Below are 17,597 nucleotides of genomic sequence, written 5' to 3'. Positions count from 1 at the left end.
TGGTTCACTGTTTCACACAATGCATCATTACATCCATAGTATGATGGCATCTTCCCCAGAGTGAGATCCTGCTGTGTGTATCTAACCAGATGAAGTCTAAGCTCATTAGAATGGATTACATTGTGTAATGTATGTGAAATTTATGTCACCCTGGTCAAGGGCACATTGCGGGTTCATGCATAATGTAATACAGACTCAGACATTCAACTTAATGCACAAGAACGGCCAAGTTGGAACACTTACAGTGTGTGTGTGTGTGTGTGTGTGTGTGTGTGTGTGTGTGTGTGTGTGTGTGTGTGTGTGTGCACACACCACACACACACACACACACACACACACACACACACACACACACGGTGTTTGTGTATTCTGAACTCGGGTTCACCAATGCGTCAATATGCAGGAGCGGGAGCCATTTTGTTATTCAGCAACTTATTCAGCAAAAAAACAATATATTCTGCCTTCTCACTTTTTCTCACTCCCCTTCCATCATTCATATCATCCGTGTGGCAGGAGTGTTATGGTCTGTATTTGGCAACCAAATGTGTTCTGCAGAAAAATGAAAGTTGTTCCTCAAAGTAACACTTTCAACCCCCCCCCCCCCACACACACACACACACACACACACACACACACACTCTACTGCATGACTAGAACCCAACTCCCTCTCCTTCCATGAAAGTATTCTTTCTAGTTAGCCTTGAAACGGTAGTCAAGGTTGTGTTATACAGTATACCTTACTAATGCACCTATATGTGCAAGAAAGCCGTCGGGGCAACTAAAAGCTAAAGAAAAATAAATGGTGTGAGTGTGTGTGTGTGGGGGGTAATTTCAGGACGCTTGACATCTACTGGGATACAAAAAGGAGAAGATGTATATTTAATCACTGTGCTGCTGAGGTGCTTGATTGCATTTGATGGCTGCACTTTTCCTCCCTGTTTGATTACCATTTTCAACCCAAGATAAAAACAAGTTTGCTCTTTCTGAAGTGTAATACAGAGTGCATTACACAAAGTGCATTACAGAATAATATATGGAAAGAAAGTCGGCATGTCATTCTTGGGATCCACTTGGGAGTGGCGTGTCTCGAGTGGCATTTGCTGGCACAGGCCACCCCTAGAATAAAGCATATATGAAAAATATTAGTGTGTAGGCAAAAAAGAAAAAACAACGCCCTCTGCTGTTTGTTTCCATTTGAATTCCCCCCTGGTGGCTCCGCCCAAGCCCCCAGAACGGCTGGCCAACGGTGAATCCTTTATAACTGTATGGCGCCGCCCAATAGAATGTGGATAACATGATATTGGCCCGTTTGATCCGCTCTCAGCCCTCCTCTTCCTATGTTTTCATTCCCACTAACAAACAACAATGTATACAATGTACTGATCGCCCCTGCCGACAGAGTCGGAATCTGTTCTTGAGAGATTCGTGTACTTCTGTCTGCAAGTTTTGCGTTTTTATGTTTGTGTCATTGGCTCCGAATACACACACACGCGCGCACGCACACACGCACACGCAGACCCTCAGACACTCAGACCCACTCTGGAATCTCTGTGTGGAACCTGCATTTCCAAAGGGCTGATTAAAGAAAAAAATGTCTCTGGTTATCACATCGCCCCATATTTGCAAACTGGGCCATGATTGCTGCCCCGCAACTTAAGGGGCAGCGAAATCCCATCAAAACCAAGCGGGGCCAGACCAACTCTGCCGAGGGCAATTCAATTGACCTTTATGCAAGGCTGAAAATGTACAGTACAGTAAAGGTACACACTAACCTTTTTATTTATGCTGTAAATAGTGTAGCTCTAGAGTGTTTTATAGAGTGGAAATAAGTCCCACAAGTTTTTTTTTTTTTGCAGATAAACAAGTTTATCTCACCCTGAGTAGTACAGTATGTATTATGGAAAGTTTAACACAGTGGATATTTCAGATTGATTAGACTCCTGTGCTAGATACATAGGTCTTGTGTCTTGTCTTTATTGCTGAGGGTTTCAATAATGTCACTAAAGTAATGAATAGTGTTCCTACCATCTCTCATTCATAAAACCTCAACATTAAGACTGTCACAACCTAATGTTACCTGCTGCTGCCACCACCCAGGGAACCTCGTTTTCACGTCGGGAAGATGATTCATAAAACCCCAGGAGTTTGTCTGGAGTCTGGCAAAATATCACGTCTTCTGAAATTGATACGTTTCAGATTTGTTTTGAAAACATTGCATAACAGTGTGAGAAATATCATGAATATGTACATTGATAGGTTACAGGGGATTTCTCTAAATACTATTTAAATCCATTAAAACCGGGAAAGCATCTGGGTAACCATATTTTGGCTATTCAATAATAGCAGGTATTCAAGCTCATAGTGCATCACTTCGTGGCACGCTATGAGCTTGTAGATCTTCTATTGTAAAATGTTTGCAAATGTTTAAAAAAAATCTAATAATATGTATACAGTATTAAAGCTAACATTTTAACTCAACATAACTGAGATGGGGGGTCCGCAGCCAAACGCATATCATTTTGCGGGTGCTTGACATAAATGTTTGAGCACTACTGATATAGAGGTCAAGAGGTGCACACTGCACGCACATCCAAACATTTAGACAGGTACTCGATCAAATGAAATAAACTGAACAGAAGGAGAAGGTCTGCACACCTCTCACCGCTGTTGCTGTAACGTATGTTTGGGTGATAGAATGCACTCTAAGATCAAAAAATACAATTGCTTGTGGTAAAGCTGACACGCTCTTGGGAGGAAGGACATCTGGGGACTTTTTGTATGACTCACAGGCTGTGAGATTGACCTCCCATTTGTTAGATTGTGGAGATTTGTGTTGATAGAAAGGGTGTGTGGATCAATGGGCTGGCCTCTACTCTCAGTAGATGATCAAAAAAGGGTTTTGGGAGGTGTGAGGTATATATACTGATATATAAAGGCCTTGTATAGCAGTTGTTCTCAAACATTTTCACATCAAGGACCCCCCCAAATTAATATGTATTTGGCTGTGGACCATCCATCCGAAAATAAGTTGTGCTAGAGACCACCATACTGTATAAGATTTGTGATTTTCACTGTGTACAAATTATTCATTCAGAGAGCCATTGCAGAGAATTTGTGCCAGACGCTAAGCTTAATTGTTTTTCAAACTGGCTGCTGTTGAAACATTTCCCATCAGCACATGGTTTCTCTTACAGTAGCTCTTGAATGAAGAATGCTCTACTCTAATGACCTCTGCCTCAAATCCTACACATCTCTGGGCTAAGGTACGAGTCAAAAGTAAGAGTGAGAGTGAACCTTCAATTTGTTACCGTGACTGTCTTGAGCACAGCACAGCAAAGCTTAAACTTTGTCTGCTCTGAGCCTGCTGTTGCTGTACTCGTTTTCACCTGCACTTGACAACACCTTTTGTCAGATTCTACCTGGTTGCAATAGTGTTGCTAACATGACATACCAACTGCAACTGCATGGATATGGAACCAGAGGACAATATCTGACTCCCAAGTTTTAGGAATAAATTACACACTAAGAAGGGCAGATTTATGCCATGCATGTTAGTCTGCTAACCATGAGTGAATGTGACCAATCTATGGCTGTGAATGTGGTCTCCCCAACATGAATTGAAATTATTTTTTGGTACCTATTTGCTGTCACAAAGGATAATAGCTGTCGTTGTTGTGTGCTGCTTTGCAAATAGAAGAGCAACAGGTGGGAATGGATGTCGTTTAATTTCCAGCCCATATGACAAAAGAAAGCAAACCCGCTAAGTGGTACTAGATAAAACCCAAAGACCTGGAGGAACGGAAACATGCAGCAAGTGATATCCATCTGTTATGGTAATGAACAGCATTATCTACTACCTGGTGGTCTTGAGAGCAACACCTGAAAGCGGAAGCAAATATTTAAGGAGATAGCAGTTGGTTGAAACCAGATAAGAATGCTATTCACCATTGTCTGGATTTCTCAAAAGGACATCAGCGATAATCATCTCAGTGGGAAATCTATAGCTTGCAGCCTCTGTGTTGAATTAAAACCAAAATTGAGCTCAACACTGACGTTACCCCATGGCCCGGGGTCATGTCACATTAAAGTTTAGACGGCAAACTCTGGAGCTCATCGGTCCCAATGGGTTACTGTTAAAAAGAAATGTCAAAAGACGTTAACATAATCAGCCTGTACAATAGCTCTGTCTCCAGTCTGTCACCCTTTAATTAACCGCCATAAAACTACAAAAAACAATAACAAACGGTCCAAAAGGTGACCCCCCCCCCACATTACCTACAGTATAGGCTGCTATGCGGTCTGAACCCAAATTCCCCCCCAAAAAATGATGCGACTACCGGTATACATTATTTTAAGAACAGACGACGCACGGCACTACTAGGTTATGTTATGTAAAGTGCAACACACTTTAGTAACCCACTAGTTACAAACGAACTAGTAGTTACTACTAAGCCTCTAGGGCAGAGGTTCCCAACCACTGGTACTAGTACCACTAGTGGTACTTGAGCCCCCCTCTGGTGGTACTCTCCCAAAAAAGACAAAGGTAGAATGAAATATTTATATTAGTTCTTCTAACCAAGCAATTGGTTGAAATAGGCTCTCCAATTGTGCTGAAATGAGCATGACAGCACACCTAGCCGTTAATAGAAGATTTGAGAATGGATTAATCACATTATAAATATTATCAGTTGTGCTAATTAGACAGTTTCATCAGAGCAGCAGAAAAATTGGCTTGGGAATAAAAAAAAGAGAAAAAGTATAAATTACATTTTCCTCCTGTGTTAATAGCTGAATAGGATGAGGCAGGTCTACGCTCCTGTATTTTAACATCAGTTATTATGGTGGTACTTGGAGAGCCAGATATATTCTGTGGTGGTACTTGGTATAAAAAGGTTGAAAATCCCTGCTCTAGGGCTTTACTCCCTAATTTAGGACAGAATTTACGTTCTGGTGGTGCAACCTCCTACAGGATTCCAGCTTAGGCAATTGGCACCAGGTGAAAAAATATGTTACAAAAATAATGGGATAACAAAACAAAAAAAAGATGGTGACAGAGCTCTAGGATTTCTGTGATCAAATTGGCCTCGACATTGACTTCTCCTCTGCTGGAGCTCTGCATTTAACCTGTGTAACCTATCTTCAGCGTTGATGAATATTCCAGTGCCAGGAAAGAGATCCTCATCAATTTGTTCTGCAGACCTATGATGGCAGAGTACGTGTGTAACAGCAGGAGGACTCTTGTTTTGTTGTTCACTCACTTCACACACTTTGCCCGTCTGACAATATGCTGAGGTCATTGTACACAGGCTGCTGCTGGCCCCCTCCTTGAGTGGTGGCCAACCAAGGAGTAGGAGTAGTGTGTGTCTTTGTGGGTTTTGAAGAATAATGCGTATAGGTGCTTCATGATCCAAGCAAAATGTGGATTGTATGACCTACGGCTCAAGGGTTATAGGCCCAAATGTAATGTATCTAGTGCCACCATATGAGACTGGGAAGCCTGCTGGGATTTACAGGTTTTCTCCCTCTATTCTTCTGGGTTTGAGAAGGCACTTCAGGAGTGCAGATCTGTCATTTTCTCCCATTTAGTCATTATTCCAATTATTTCCTCCACACATTGTTGTATCCTCTTGTATCCTACTGATAAACCAGCCACGGCTGCCAGACAGTGAAGAGCCCCCAACTCTTCCCACCCAATACTACCAAATACATATTTTATTTTTCATATGTTGGGGGTGGCTTTTCTGTCTTTATTGGTAGTACACAGTGGAGATAAACAGGAAACATGGAGAGAGACCGGGAGTAACACCCAGCAATGGTCGGCAGTTGAACCTGCAACATGCTGTCAGGCTTCATTAGAACCTGAATGTGTATCTAATTGTAAGTCTAACTAAAAAGCATAATAACTATTTATCTTGAGACGACCAGGGACATTGTGCTCATAATGTCAGTTTCTCAAATTCTGCTATACTTGTTTTCGCGCACGCACATACACATGTGTGTCAGTGTTTACGTCCCTTCACCAGTCCAATCTCAAAAGCACACTCTGCCTCTAACCATCTTGTGCTAGTCAACCTCATGGCTATCTTGAACACCATCTCTATCACTATAGGCTGTATCCAATTTCAGTGTCTGAGACTCCCAATGGCAGACCGTTGTATCTGGCTGATCAATCCTCGCTGCTCTTTTAACCCTAGCTTCTCTGCCTGCATGCCTCACCTGCGGGGTTGGATTTGCTGAGGGTATTGGGAGGAACACAAGCTTTTGATATTCCTCCTCTGGATTCATTGTTATGGCCGGTGGGGATAGGTTTTAGTCCCAGCTTGTTGTCAGGAAAATCTGTTTGATAAATGTATTTAAACAATTTAATTTGAAATATACATGCTAGCCACATTAACCCTACCATCCATATTTTTGGCCAAAATGCGTTATTTTTCTATTTTAGCTTGTGTAAATAACTACAGGGCTTAAATGGTTAAAACCACCTTCAGTTTTTTATTATTTTTTGAACCCTGTTTAACTGTGACCCAAATCCGTTTAGAGATAGTAGCTTAGAGGTCAATATAATGTGTGGCAAGACACTCTGGTCTGTCCCATCTCCTCTTCACCTATAGTTTTTGGGGATCCAGCCATCTGTGAATTGGCTTAATCTCGTTCTTACAAATTAAGTACAAATTAAAAATTGTCGGTATCAGCGAGAGCGTGGAAGTTTAACCCCGTTTCACAATGCGCTAAACTCCTGGGAGTTGGATTGCAGAGCACAACACCTACCATCAGCTCCCACTCCCAGTACTTACTGCACCCAAACTGTGCTACTTATACACTGAGTTGGTGGTGCCCGGGATCGAAAGCATGACCTCATGTGGTCAAAAGGCGAGTGCTCTACCGACTGAGCTACCCGGACACATACATGTACAAATTATCTAGTTACAGTATACAAATTTCACAAGCAATGAGCACAAGTGAACACAGAAATGCATAAGTACACGTGCGTGGCATGCACAATCCACCAGTGCGTTTCAGAGGTGAGCTAATACATCACATCCCAGTCACAACAGATTTCAGAGAGTTTGTCTCCAGTGAAATAAGTGCTCTTGTGTTCCCTCCCCACAACCTACCTAATAGTTACTGAAATGGTCTTGTGTTCCCTCCCCCAACCTACCTAATAGGTACTGAAATGGCTGGGTTGTTCAGGAATATTCTAGTCGCATCAAACCCATCCAACCTATTTACTCAGCATGCAAGGACACGCACGCACAGACGTACATAAATGCTCACGCGCGGCACACAGAAACACAATCTCCTGTGAGATGGTGGTGGTGATGATGAATCTGCCCAGGGTCTCGACACACAATTGCTTCTCCTCCTGGAAATTGTACAACAGGCACAAATATGCATCAGGACAACAATGTCTCCTTCCTGTGCCAATGCTATGAACCTTGAAATGTGAAAATCACCCATGCAGCTTCAGTAAACGTGGCGGAAAAGCATTTTAATGAAATGTGTCATTAATCAAGTAGGTTGGCTGTAGGGGAGGAAGCTGATTACGTATTTTGTCCAGGGATTGCCCGTCGACTGTTTTGATTATGGGCTCTCATCGTAATGACAATTGCAGGTCTACAAACTCAAAACACGTCATGTGAACTTATTCATGTGTACGTTATTTATTAAGATTTGTGACTTTTCCCGCTGGGGAGTTTGCAAAGAAGATGACGACAAAGGTATATAGAGAAAAAACTACTACTAGGCAACTACTGATGGTGAGAGATTCTCAGTATACTACACAATACACATACAACATTTATGAATGCGTTTCTGTTTTTATACACTTGGGTACACTTGGCTTTGATATAAGGAATAAGGTTATGCTAGTCAGAGTATTTATGACATTTGGGGTTCAAATTCACACGTTTTCCAGCCTCCCGGCTCTTTCTCGGTTGAATATTTTATACATCGAAGTTTCTTTTCTCTTCATGACGTGCCTTTTGTTTCACAGAACATTGGTTTCTCCACAATCCTATTCCACTTGCCTTACGAAATACATTGGTTTAAGGGCCCCTTGAGCTTAGACTGCTTCTTTGGTACATCCATTTCAACCCATAGTCGTTACACTACAGCACTTATTAACGTTCATCTGTGTGGACATTTTCAGTAGCCCTCAGAAGTTATTCACTCCATGTCTATGGATTCTTTTTATAAGAAGTTTATGTGAAGTGTTAAAACAAATCTCCAAGCCTGCATGAGCTCTTGCCGTTCCTGCAGCAGCAATATCTGAATTGCTTTGATTATAGCTTTACTTCACAGATCATCAGCAGCCGTTATATATGGGTTGAGCGCTGCCATCTTGTATTACAACAGTGGAGAGAAGTGAACACATCTCTCAGCAGGTACATGTAGAAATTGTACACTTAAAATAAATGTGCTTTATTGCATCCTGCTGAGCAGTCCTGGAAGCAACAAACCACTTCATAAGGAAATAGTTATTGATATTGTAGCTGTATTTATTTTATTACATTTTTTATTACCCAATTACTGTATGGAGTCTGCTAAGTCTGTGTGAATTAATACAGTACAATAAACAGTTTTGTATGCCCAGAGATGATGTAGTTATTAGGGAATAAATCCAATCACGAGTGTCTCGGGATTCACGTTATTAGAACGGCATGGCTCCAATGTTGAACTTGAACTTCACTGGCCAGACTGTGACAGTCATTTATAAAATGTGTGACACAAGACTCCAAAGTTGGGCAAGGTTTCAGGCCGATCAGAGGCTCATTGACATCCGTTATGAATTGAAGTTTCTTACATATTTCAAAAGGTACAAATAAGGTTCTTTTGTGACAGACAGTGTGCCCAACAAATGTGCCGCTGATCGGCCCAGCTGAGTTTTCAGGGTTAAGGTGTACACTGGATGCGTTTTTGGATTTTTAGCTGGGTTTTTCCGTTGGTTTTCCGAAAAACGCGTCCAGTGTGCAACCACATGTATTGTACTTTCAGACGGGCATCGATTAACGCAGACGTTGTCGCATGGATCCACGACAGGTCTGCTCCAGATTTGCTCAAGAGGGTCCCACAACGCAAGCGACAATTTCACGGAAAGAGCTCACGTAAATAAATACGCTTGCGTTGTCGCCCCTCAACTTCTCCGCACGTACAGAAAAAAAATGTGCGGGTCTCGATGAAAATGAATTACTAGGCGCGTTAATTGCTCGTCATCTGAAAGGACCTTTACAGTGGTTCACTTCTTACCGGGGTATACGTCGTCATGGAAACGGTAATATGCTGTGCACACCTGTACCTATATGTGACATGCTCCACAGCAGGTTACGTTCAAGATAATCGATTGTTTGATTGAATACTTCATTAGGCAGACATGTAAAGACAGTCAGACAATTGTGCTAAATTGTGCATAAAAGTCCTGTTGACTTGTTTCCATTGTGGTCCTATGCACTCAATTCATCAACACAACATACAAATAACACCGCAATACATTGTCATCGAACAAATAACAGATCAACGCGTATAAAAAGTGCGACCTACTGAACAATCAATACTCTTGAAAATTGGCATCACTATTCATAGAAGATAGGTTTTTCTATGTGTGTGATTGGTCATTATGCAGCAAATTCCGATCTTGGATGTGAATATACTCATTGTTAGATTAGGAATTAGATCCTGAGTTGACTTATGGGGTTAATAACCAGCATTGTGTGACCGCTGAGAGTGATTGTAGGTGTTACAGTTTTAATGAAAAGATGTCCCAGTGGGTATATGTTGAACTTGCTTCGTAATACAGTCCCCTGGATTAAATTGGCACTCAGCCCACCATTGTTAATTTCTTCTTTGCAAACTCCCCAGCGGGATAGGACTTATAATAAGTCTGAATTAAGTCTGAACCAATCAATACCTATTCAACCAGATTCTTAGGTGTGTCTTTGGTTTTCCAGTTGTTTCTTAATACTTCCTGAGTAGTAATGTACTTCAAGTACATTTTGATACAAACTCTTTTGTATCACTTTTGTAAGTACATTTTGAATTCCAGACTTACAGTACTTGTAATACAGTATTCTTACATTGCAGTATTGACACTTTTACTTAAGTAATAAATGCCCAACCACTGCCATATAAGAGCCCACCACTGCCATTTCCCCCTCTTCCCAATACACACCAATCTGAGAGCAATATGCATGCAACAATGATTTGGGTGTCTGAAGTGCTGCAACTCTCCCTGACTTCAGATGATGTCTTCTCAAGGTGTACATGATTTAATTCATGACAGACTTTAATTGTGCAAAGTAGACAGAGTGGCTGCATATCTGATGGATAGATGCATAACAGTCAAAAGATATTTCACTCCACACCTTGAAGGAGCCAAAGGGCCGACACAATCGATATGTGCTCAAATGCTCTTATCGCAGGCATTGTCTGTAATAGCTTAAAAACTGTGTGATGCTGGCGAGTTGACGAGAATGATCAATCAGGTGATTTGACCACGCTGGGCAAGACCTAGCTGTAGAGTGCAGAATTTGGCGGAAGTAGCAGGATTCAAATCTGTTTACATTCTCTGTGAATGAAAAGTGTTGTGATTGGTCGAAAAATATCGTATCCGGGGGAAATACATCTGACGGATGTTCCGAACTGACACTTCCGGCTATGCCCTCTCTGCCGTAGGTTTTTCGGCTTTTCTCTTCGCAGATGAGTAAGGCTGGGACAGAGGCTAGATTTGACCAACCCATTCAGTCAAATAATCATGCAATCTGATTGGATGCATGGGTGTGGTATAATGATTCTAATGTCCTCATACAGTTCTATATCGCTCCATGGCTAAGAAAAAAACTGTAGGTCAAGGTCAAATTCACACATTTACTTTAAGGCGATTTTTGATCTGTCTGGATAGAGCAATGTTTCCATAAAAGGATAACACGCAGAGCTGCGGGAAGATTCGATGCCAAGGACTGCTAATTTTAGTAGAAATTCTTCTACTAATGAAATTGTTATCAACGACTGAAAGTTTCTATGTCGCTCTTAGCTGTGAAATGACATAATACCATGGGCTTTAATGAGTCATTGCTTAATTATTCGCTTCGCTTTCCATTTTGTGGACACACTTGACAAGTGCAAACACATAGCTACTGGCTTAGTTATGACATGAAAGTGCTCGACAACTGATCTCACTCTACTCCAGTGTGTTAACCACTGTTTCCTTGACACTTTATGGGCTTCATCATGATAGCTAAATGGCAGTTTTAATAATGTAAACTAGTGGCCTGCCTGAAAATGTCAAACTGCTGGTAACATCTCCACCAGTGGCAGTGTATGCTTTTTCACACTGTTTCTCAAATTAAATACACGCACACTTTAGAACGCTTTAGAATACTATCACTGAGAAAACAGAAAAGCAGGTGCATACATGTGTGACTGACTGGAATAACGGGAAACAAAAGATTATTGTTTTCACATAGAATAATCGTTGTTTTTTTTTTTTTACCCCTTTTCTTTCTCGTAGTCGTTATGCCACTTAATCCTCCCCGCACATTTCTGTCTTGCCAGTGGCAATTTACCACTGCTGTTGTACTCCACTGGCTCCCCTGCCAAGTGACGAGCCCCTGCCGGCAGGACACAGCGTTTCCATCCTTTCAACACACCCCACTGTCAAGCGGATCACCCTCCCTTGCTTCCCTTCCCCGAACATAGCCCATTGTGTTTGTACAGATGCTCGGCTAAGCTGGATGCACCGCGGTGGATTCAAAGGCATATAGACTCTGTGGTGGTGGACAGGTGCTTATTCATCCCTGTGCCACCTGAGCGCAAACAAATATTCCTTATTTATATTGCTCAACTTGAGTAAGGTGACGTTTTCACAAAAACTACAATGTTGCATGAATTAGTTGTGATAATTTGGAAGTTGACATTTTTGTTGAAAAGACAGGAAAAAGAGACTGGCAAGGCTACATTTATATAGTGGATGTCTGGTGTTAGCCTGGTAAACCACTCCCCTTTTGAAAACAGGGGAAAACATTTAAAAAAAATCTTTCTGGAAAGAAATTTAATGTTTTCAAAGTCTCATTTATTGAATCTGTGAGCTTGTAGATAGTAGTGAAGTATACATCCGGCTTAATCTGTCCCAAAGTATGAAGAGCCACAAGGGGTGCTGCATTGGCAAGAAACACAAACGGGAACCTGTAAAAGATGGAACACACATTTGCCTGAGAGAGACAATTTGTATGTGTTTCATAAATAGGGAAGTGAGTTGTGTCACAGATGTGATACAAAATTATATACCGGTAATTTGAATTGTGGGAAATGCGTTGCTCTGTTGCGTTCACATCGCATTATTATTATTATTACAACGCATCTAATTTCCTGCTGACAAAAAAGCTGACAATGCAGATTTCTCAATTGCTTTAGCTCATTTCTTGAGACTGTGTTAACATTCTCAAAGCTCTATGATCTGTCAAAGTACGTAGTTTAGATATAGGCTACAGCACAACACCATCACCTGCAAAAGGTCATAATTCACCCGAAACATTTAACTCGTACTGCAAAACGGTAGTGGCAAACCTTAAACAACAATAATGTAACTGCACCAACGGTGTAAAACAATGATGTTTACAGTACACACCATTCTCAGATAGCATAGCAGACCTACTGTACAGTACTGTAATTATATATTGTCCTCACGTTGGCCCAGCACATCCACTGTGGCTTGTTGACCTATCCTTGGATCCACCTCCTCTGCGTTTGGCCAGCTTGTAACCAGTGCCACCATTAGGCAGCATGTGAGAGATGTTGCTTCCTTCTAGCCCCATTATTCTGTATAATAATATAAACAGCAAGAGTTTCAGGCATGCCTGGACATTTATTCTGACTCTTTTTTTTTTAAATCAATGACTTGGCCTCGATCATAAACGAGACACAGTCACATCTCTCCATACTGTATCTGAGAAAAATCGCTGGGGTGGTTTGTTTATTTTTTTTGGAACACAATTCCTATGACGCGATATATTCCCCTATAGGGAAATCCAATACAGAAAATAACCCAGTGACCCAAGGGCAGTGGGACTGACGTCAGGACTTCGGCACTCTATTGATCGAGTGCCTGTTGTCCCTGCACACCCGTTCATATAATTGAAGACTCTGTAGCACAGTTGACATTAGGCTGTACTCGGTGACCCGCCTCACTGCCATTGTGAGGCCACGGTTCATTACATGCTCCACAATTGTGACCCGTGTTTCATCTGGAAGAGCTCTGTCTTTGTTTGTACTCTCCTCTCCCTCTGTTCCGCTGTCTTCTCCTCGCTGCATCCTCTCCTCCTCGAGCAGGCGCTTTCCCCTGTCCATTATTTATCCATACAGGTGCCTATGAGTTCAGAAATTGCAGTGATTTATGTTGCGTTGAAGCTCTATGAATATGTTTAACACAGTCCATACTCATGAATAGCACCTGTCACCTAACTTCACACAATATGTGATTGGTATGTGTGAGAGAGTTTCACCAGACACAGGCAAGTTACCAATTTAGGGGACCGTACAGAAAATCCATATATTGCTACAATTGGTTATACTTGACATATGTCACATGTACATCAACTCTTGTAAAACGGTGCTGCACAAATTGAACAATTAACCCTCTATGGTCTATTCATCTAAGTTTTGGAACTGAACTACTGTATCTAAGTGACAAAGAAAAATAAACTGTTTTGATCCGCAAGATTTTAATTGTTTGTTGGCAATTGTGCTCACTCAGCTCTGTACACACTGCAGATGTGCTAAGCATTTGCAATTAATTTAAAGGGATGAGACATTGAAATGTGTTGTGGTTTGGAAGTTTGCACGTTTGAAAATATTCATTATCATTGGAGAATTGTGCCAAAGCAATTGAGAAAAACGGTATCACCTCAAGCAGTTTGAGCCATTGCTTTGCATTCTAATGCATTTCCCCTTGTTTAAATGTTTGGCAAGCATGAGTAATTTGTGAAATTTTCCACAAGGGCTATGGAGTCATCTGAATGTAAATGATTGAATGAATGAATGTTTTAACATTCTGAACAAAGCCACATTGTTTACAATTTACTTAACAAATTATTTCATTTTATAGCCCTGTGTAAAGTCTGTTGGAATTCATTTCTATGCTCATACTCTAGTTGCTGTTTTCCACAGCTGTTTGGATCAATTTCCACTTCACAGAGGACAATGTAATTTGATATAAACCATTAAGACACCTGGGGAATCAAGGAGGAACCCGTTGGCACATCATACACCACTGCACAAGTCTACTTTGCTTGTAACATTTAGAGCCACACAATCCAAGCTATCACTTCTGATACATTGTCTTTGTACTTAACCTATATTAACCTTAACTTCTGGTCAGTGGCATAATTATTTAACATTTCCCCCTATGTTTCCAGTTGCACATGTATGACATGCTAAAGGAATTGTGTGTGTGTGTGTGTGTGTGTGTGTGTGTGTGTGTGTGTGTGTGTGTGTGTGTGTGTGTGTGTGTGTGTGTGTGTGTGTGTGTGTGTGTGTGTGTGTGTGTGTGTGTGTGTGTGTGTGTGTGTGTGTGTGTGTGTGTGTGTTTTATTGGTTACTTTGTAGATTTGGATTATTATTACAAGACATACATTAACCACTTCAGTCCTATTTAAATGTTGGCTATTTGAGAATAGCCGGTCTACAAGCCAACAATGCATCGCACAGTGGCAGCTTATAGATCTGCTATTTTCAAAAGATTATTATGCATTTGAAAACTTGTGAAATGAGACATTCTGAGTAATGTGTACTTTAAGTATATTTTGATGCCAATATTTTTGTATTTTTACTCAAGTACATTTTGAATACAGAACAGAGGGTTTCTACGTTGCAGTATTGATACTTCTACTTAAAGGGACACTTCACCCTTTTTGCAAAGAAATATATGTTAATGGCGTTTAGAAGATTTAGAACACTTTCCTGGGGGTCTTTATGTGTGTAATATGTGGTTTTAGATATTTTAGATTTTAGCAGTGAGCCCAGTGTCTCTGATGTCATGGACACTGGGCTCACTTACTTCCTGGACTACATGTTGTCTTAGTAAGACATCCCTCCCCCTATCCACAAGGAGGAGCAGTGCACCAAAGCATTATGGGAATTGTAGTGAGCCCAGTGTCCATGACATCAGAGACACTGGGCTCACTGCTAGAATCTAAAATATCTAAAACCACATCACACATAAAGACCCCCAGGAAAGTGTCCCTTTAAGTCGAGCAAAGAAATTGAGTAGTTTTTCCACCATAATATGCACTGCAGCTTATAGTGTTTTTGGCTCTCCTTGTGACTGGGGAGCTATATGAATGAAAAGAGCAACGCTGGTCTCATTGCATACTATCCAAATAATGTGCGTTATCATGCTTAATTTATGGAGGTATTAATTTCAGCAGACGATTTAAATTCCTTGAGGCAATTAAGAAAAGTTGGCAAAGCACCCATTAATATCACTTGCGTGCGATCCTGTTGATATGGTCACTTTATTCGATGAATACAAATAATATATAATTGTATGCTTATTCTTTGAATTGATGTCAGACGCATATATACTTGGTTAAAGGCAAGGCGAGTTTGCATAGTACATAAACATTATAGCACATTTCAACAACAATGAAATTCAAAGTGCTTTAATAAGACATTGAGACCGTAATGCAGAGCATAATGAGAGTGCAAAAGAATCACATTGAAACATAGCATTTGAATACAAAATAAAACAGAAAAATGTGAAAAGAAATTACAGTGCATGATACATGATTACGAAACCTCAGTAAAAGGCAGCAGCAAATAGAAAGGTCTTACAGTTAGGTTACACAGTGCATGAAATGGTTCATGGTCAGAAACAAATGGAAAGCTTAAAGCCTAATTTAATATGCTCTGTCACGCGATGGTGCTGAGAGCGGCCAGGAATAGAGACCTACAAGCGCACAGTGTGTCACATCCGCAATGCGCTGTGAGCTTGTAGGTCGGCTTTCCTTGGCACAAGATACACAAGATAAAGTGGGTAAATCATTGCACGCTTATTAGAACTGAGGACTTCAGCCATTTATCGATGGGTGAAGTGAAGACTCGACTCAGAGAGCAATAATTGGATTTTAGAGAGTTTGAATGAACAAAGTGAGATAAAGTGTGTTGCTTTTCTCTCTTGTTTTTTGTTTGTTTGACAGAGGCTGTTTCCGTTATATTACAGCAGGAAGAGATGCAGATCGTTTCAAACGCTTTCAAAATAGTGTTTGTTCATAAATAATTGCATTTTAGGGGGATCACACCGAGATGCGTCGCTAGAAACGCATTGCCATTAAACCCATTGTTTTCTTTCTTTTGCGCATCACATGCTGCTAGTGTTTTTGAGACGTGCATAAAAGTAAAACAACAAATATTGTGAACTTATAAGCACAAGGCGCGGAGTTGCACCATGCACTTATCAGTACTTTGTAACCGAGAGTTTCAAGTTCAGTGTTAGCAGTGGCAGCAAAAAATAAATAATAATTAGAAGATGCATTTGCCAATGCGCTTTTGAAGCATTGGCGCCTGCAACGATGCCTTAGCTTTGGAAATACAGTGGGGGGGGAAATGGGGAGACGAGTAAATTAATTCTGGCTTCACACTGTTCAGACACATACAGCCACTTTCACAGCAGGCCTCTGAATAAAAGATTACAAAGAATATGACTGGCAGGTCAAACGATCAAGGCGGGTTAGTAGAGCACTGGGGGGGGGACATTGGCAGTTGAGGCGTAGCTGCCAGCCTAGGTTTCATGCCAGCTGATTATTGGACGGACATCCCTCACTGATGGATGAGTCGGGCGGCGATGGTAGACGCCCGGGGTAATGTATTCCGCTATTGGGGATAAATGGATATATCTGTCACTTTGTCCCTCTCATTTTCTCTCTCACAGGAGAATGCAGCTGTCACGAAGGCTATTCCCCAGACCCAGTGCATAAACACCTGTGTGTTCGCAGTGACTGGGGTCGCAACGAAGGGTAAGTCCTGTCTCCTTCATCCTTCGACGTCTGCAAATTCCCCTGTCACCACGCAAAATGGCATAGGGAGGTGGGCAGGAAAGGTGTGGGGGGGACTGGAGCTTAAATGGGTTAAGCAAAGCAGGACTAGGAAGTAAGTAAAGAAACACAGTGACAGGGGAAGATGAAGAGAAACAGGAAACTAGGATTGTGGCGAGAGAGATAAATACTGGAGGGGAAGAGATAGAGAACTCAGTCAAGTGTGAGGCCTCCTCTTGCCTGCGACCTTGCATGCTGATTAGCTAGCTCGGCGCAACAGCTGGGCCAATAAAAGACAGCCCTCCATTGTTATGCAAATCCCCCTGTCATCAATTGGATATAGTCCCCTCACCAATCATGGATCAAATCCCTGTTCGCCAATTTGTAAAGGAGAATAAACTTATACCTATAAATAGTGCTATCGTTTGATCCAGTGACCTTGAATGTGGTGTTTTCATTCTTACATAATTTACTGTACAAATGTCCCAATTAGTGGATCTGCATACCTAAATAGAATTCTTGAAGGTTGAACTGAAATTGCACAGTTGCATAACGTGAATCCTTAAAAATGAATTC

General features: G+C 41.3%; 1 protein-coding gene across 1 annotated transcript in view; it reads left to right on the top strand.

The window, feature by feature from the left end:
- The window catches only part of astn2 (astrotactin 2), a gene marked incomplete at both ends in the record, with an annotated part of 472,482 nt that overhangs the window by 205,940 nt on the left and 248,945 nt on the right, over positions 1-17,597 (top strand). Inside the window, one exon of the mRNA XM_080756633.1 lies at positions 16,919-17,003. Coding sequence (XP_080612759.1) covers positions 16,919-17,003 — 85 coding nt within the window. The remainder of the gene's footprint in view (positions 1-16,918; positions 17,004-17,597) is intronic.

The sequence above is a fragment of the Protomyctophum bolini genome, assembly GCF_963924005.1.
Source record: "Protomyctophum bolini genome assembly, chromosome: 22".
In the NCBI taxonomy this organism is placed as follows: domain Eukaryota; kingdom Metazoa; phylum Chordata; class Actinopteri; order Myctophiformes; family Myctophidae; genus Protomyctophum; species Protomyctophum bolini.
Note: the sequence above shows the minus strand (reverse complement) of the source record. Positions and strands in the feature narration are given on the sequence as shown.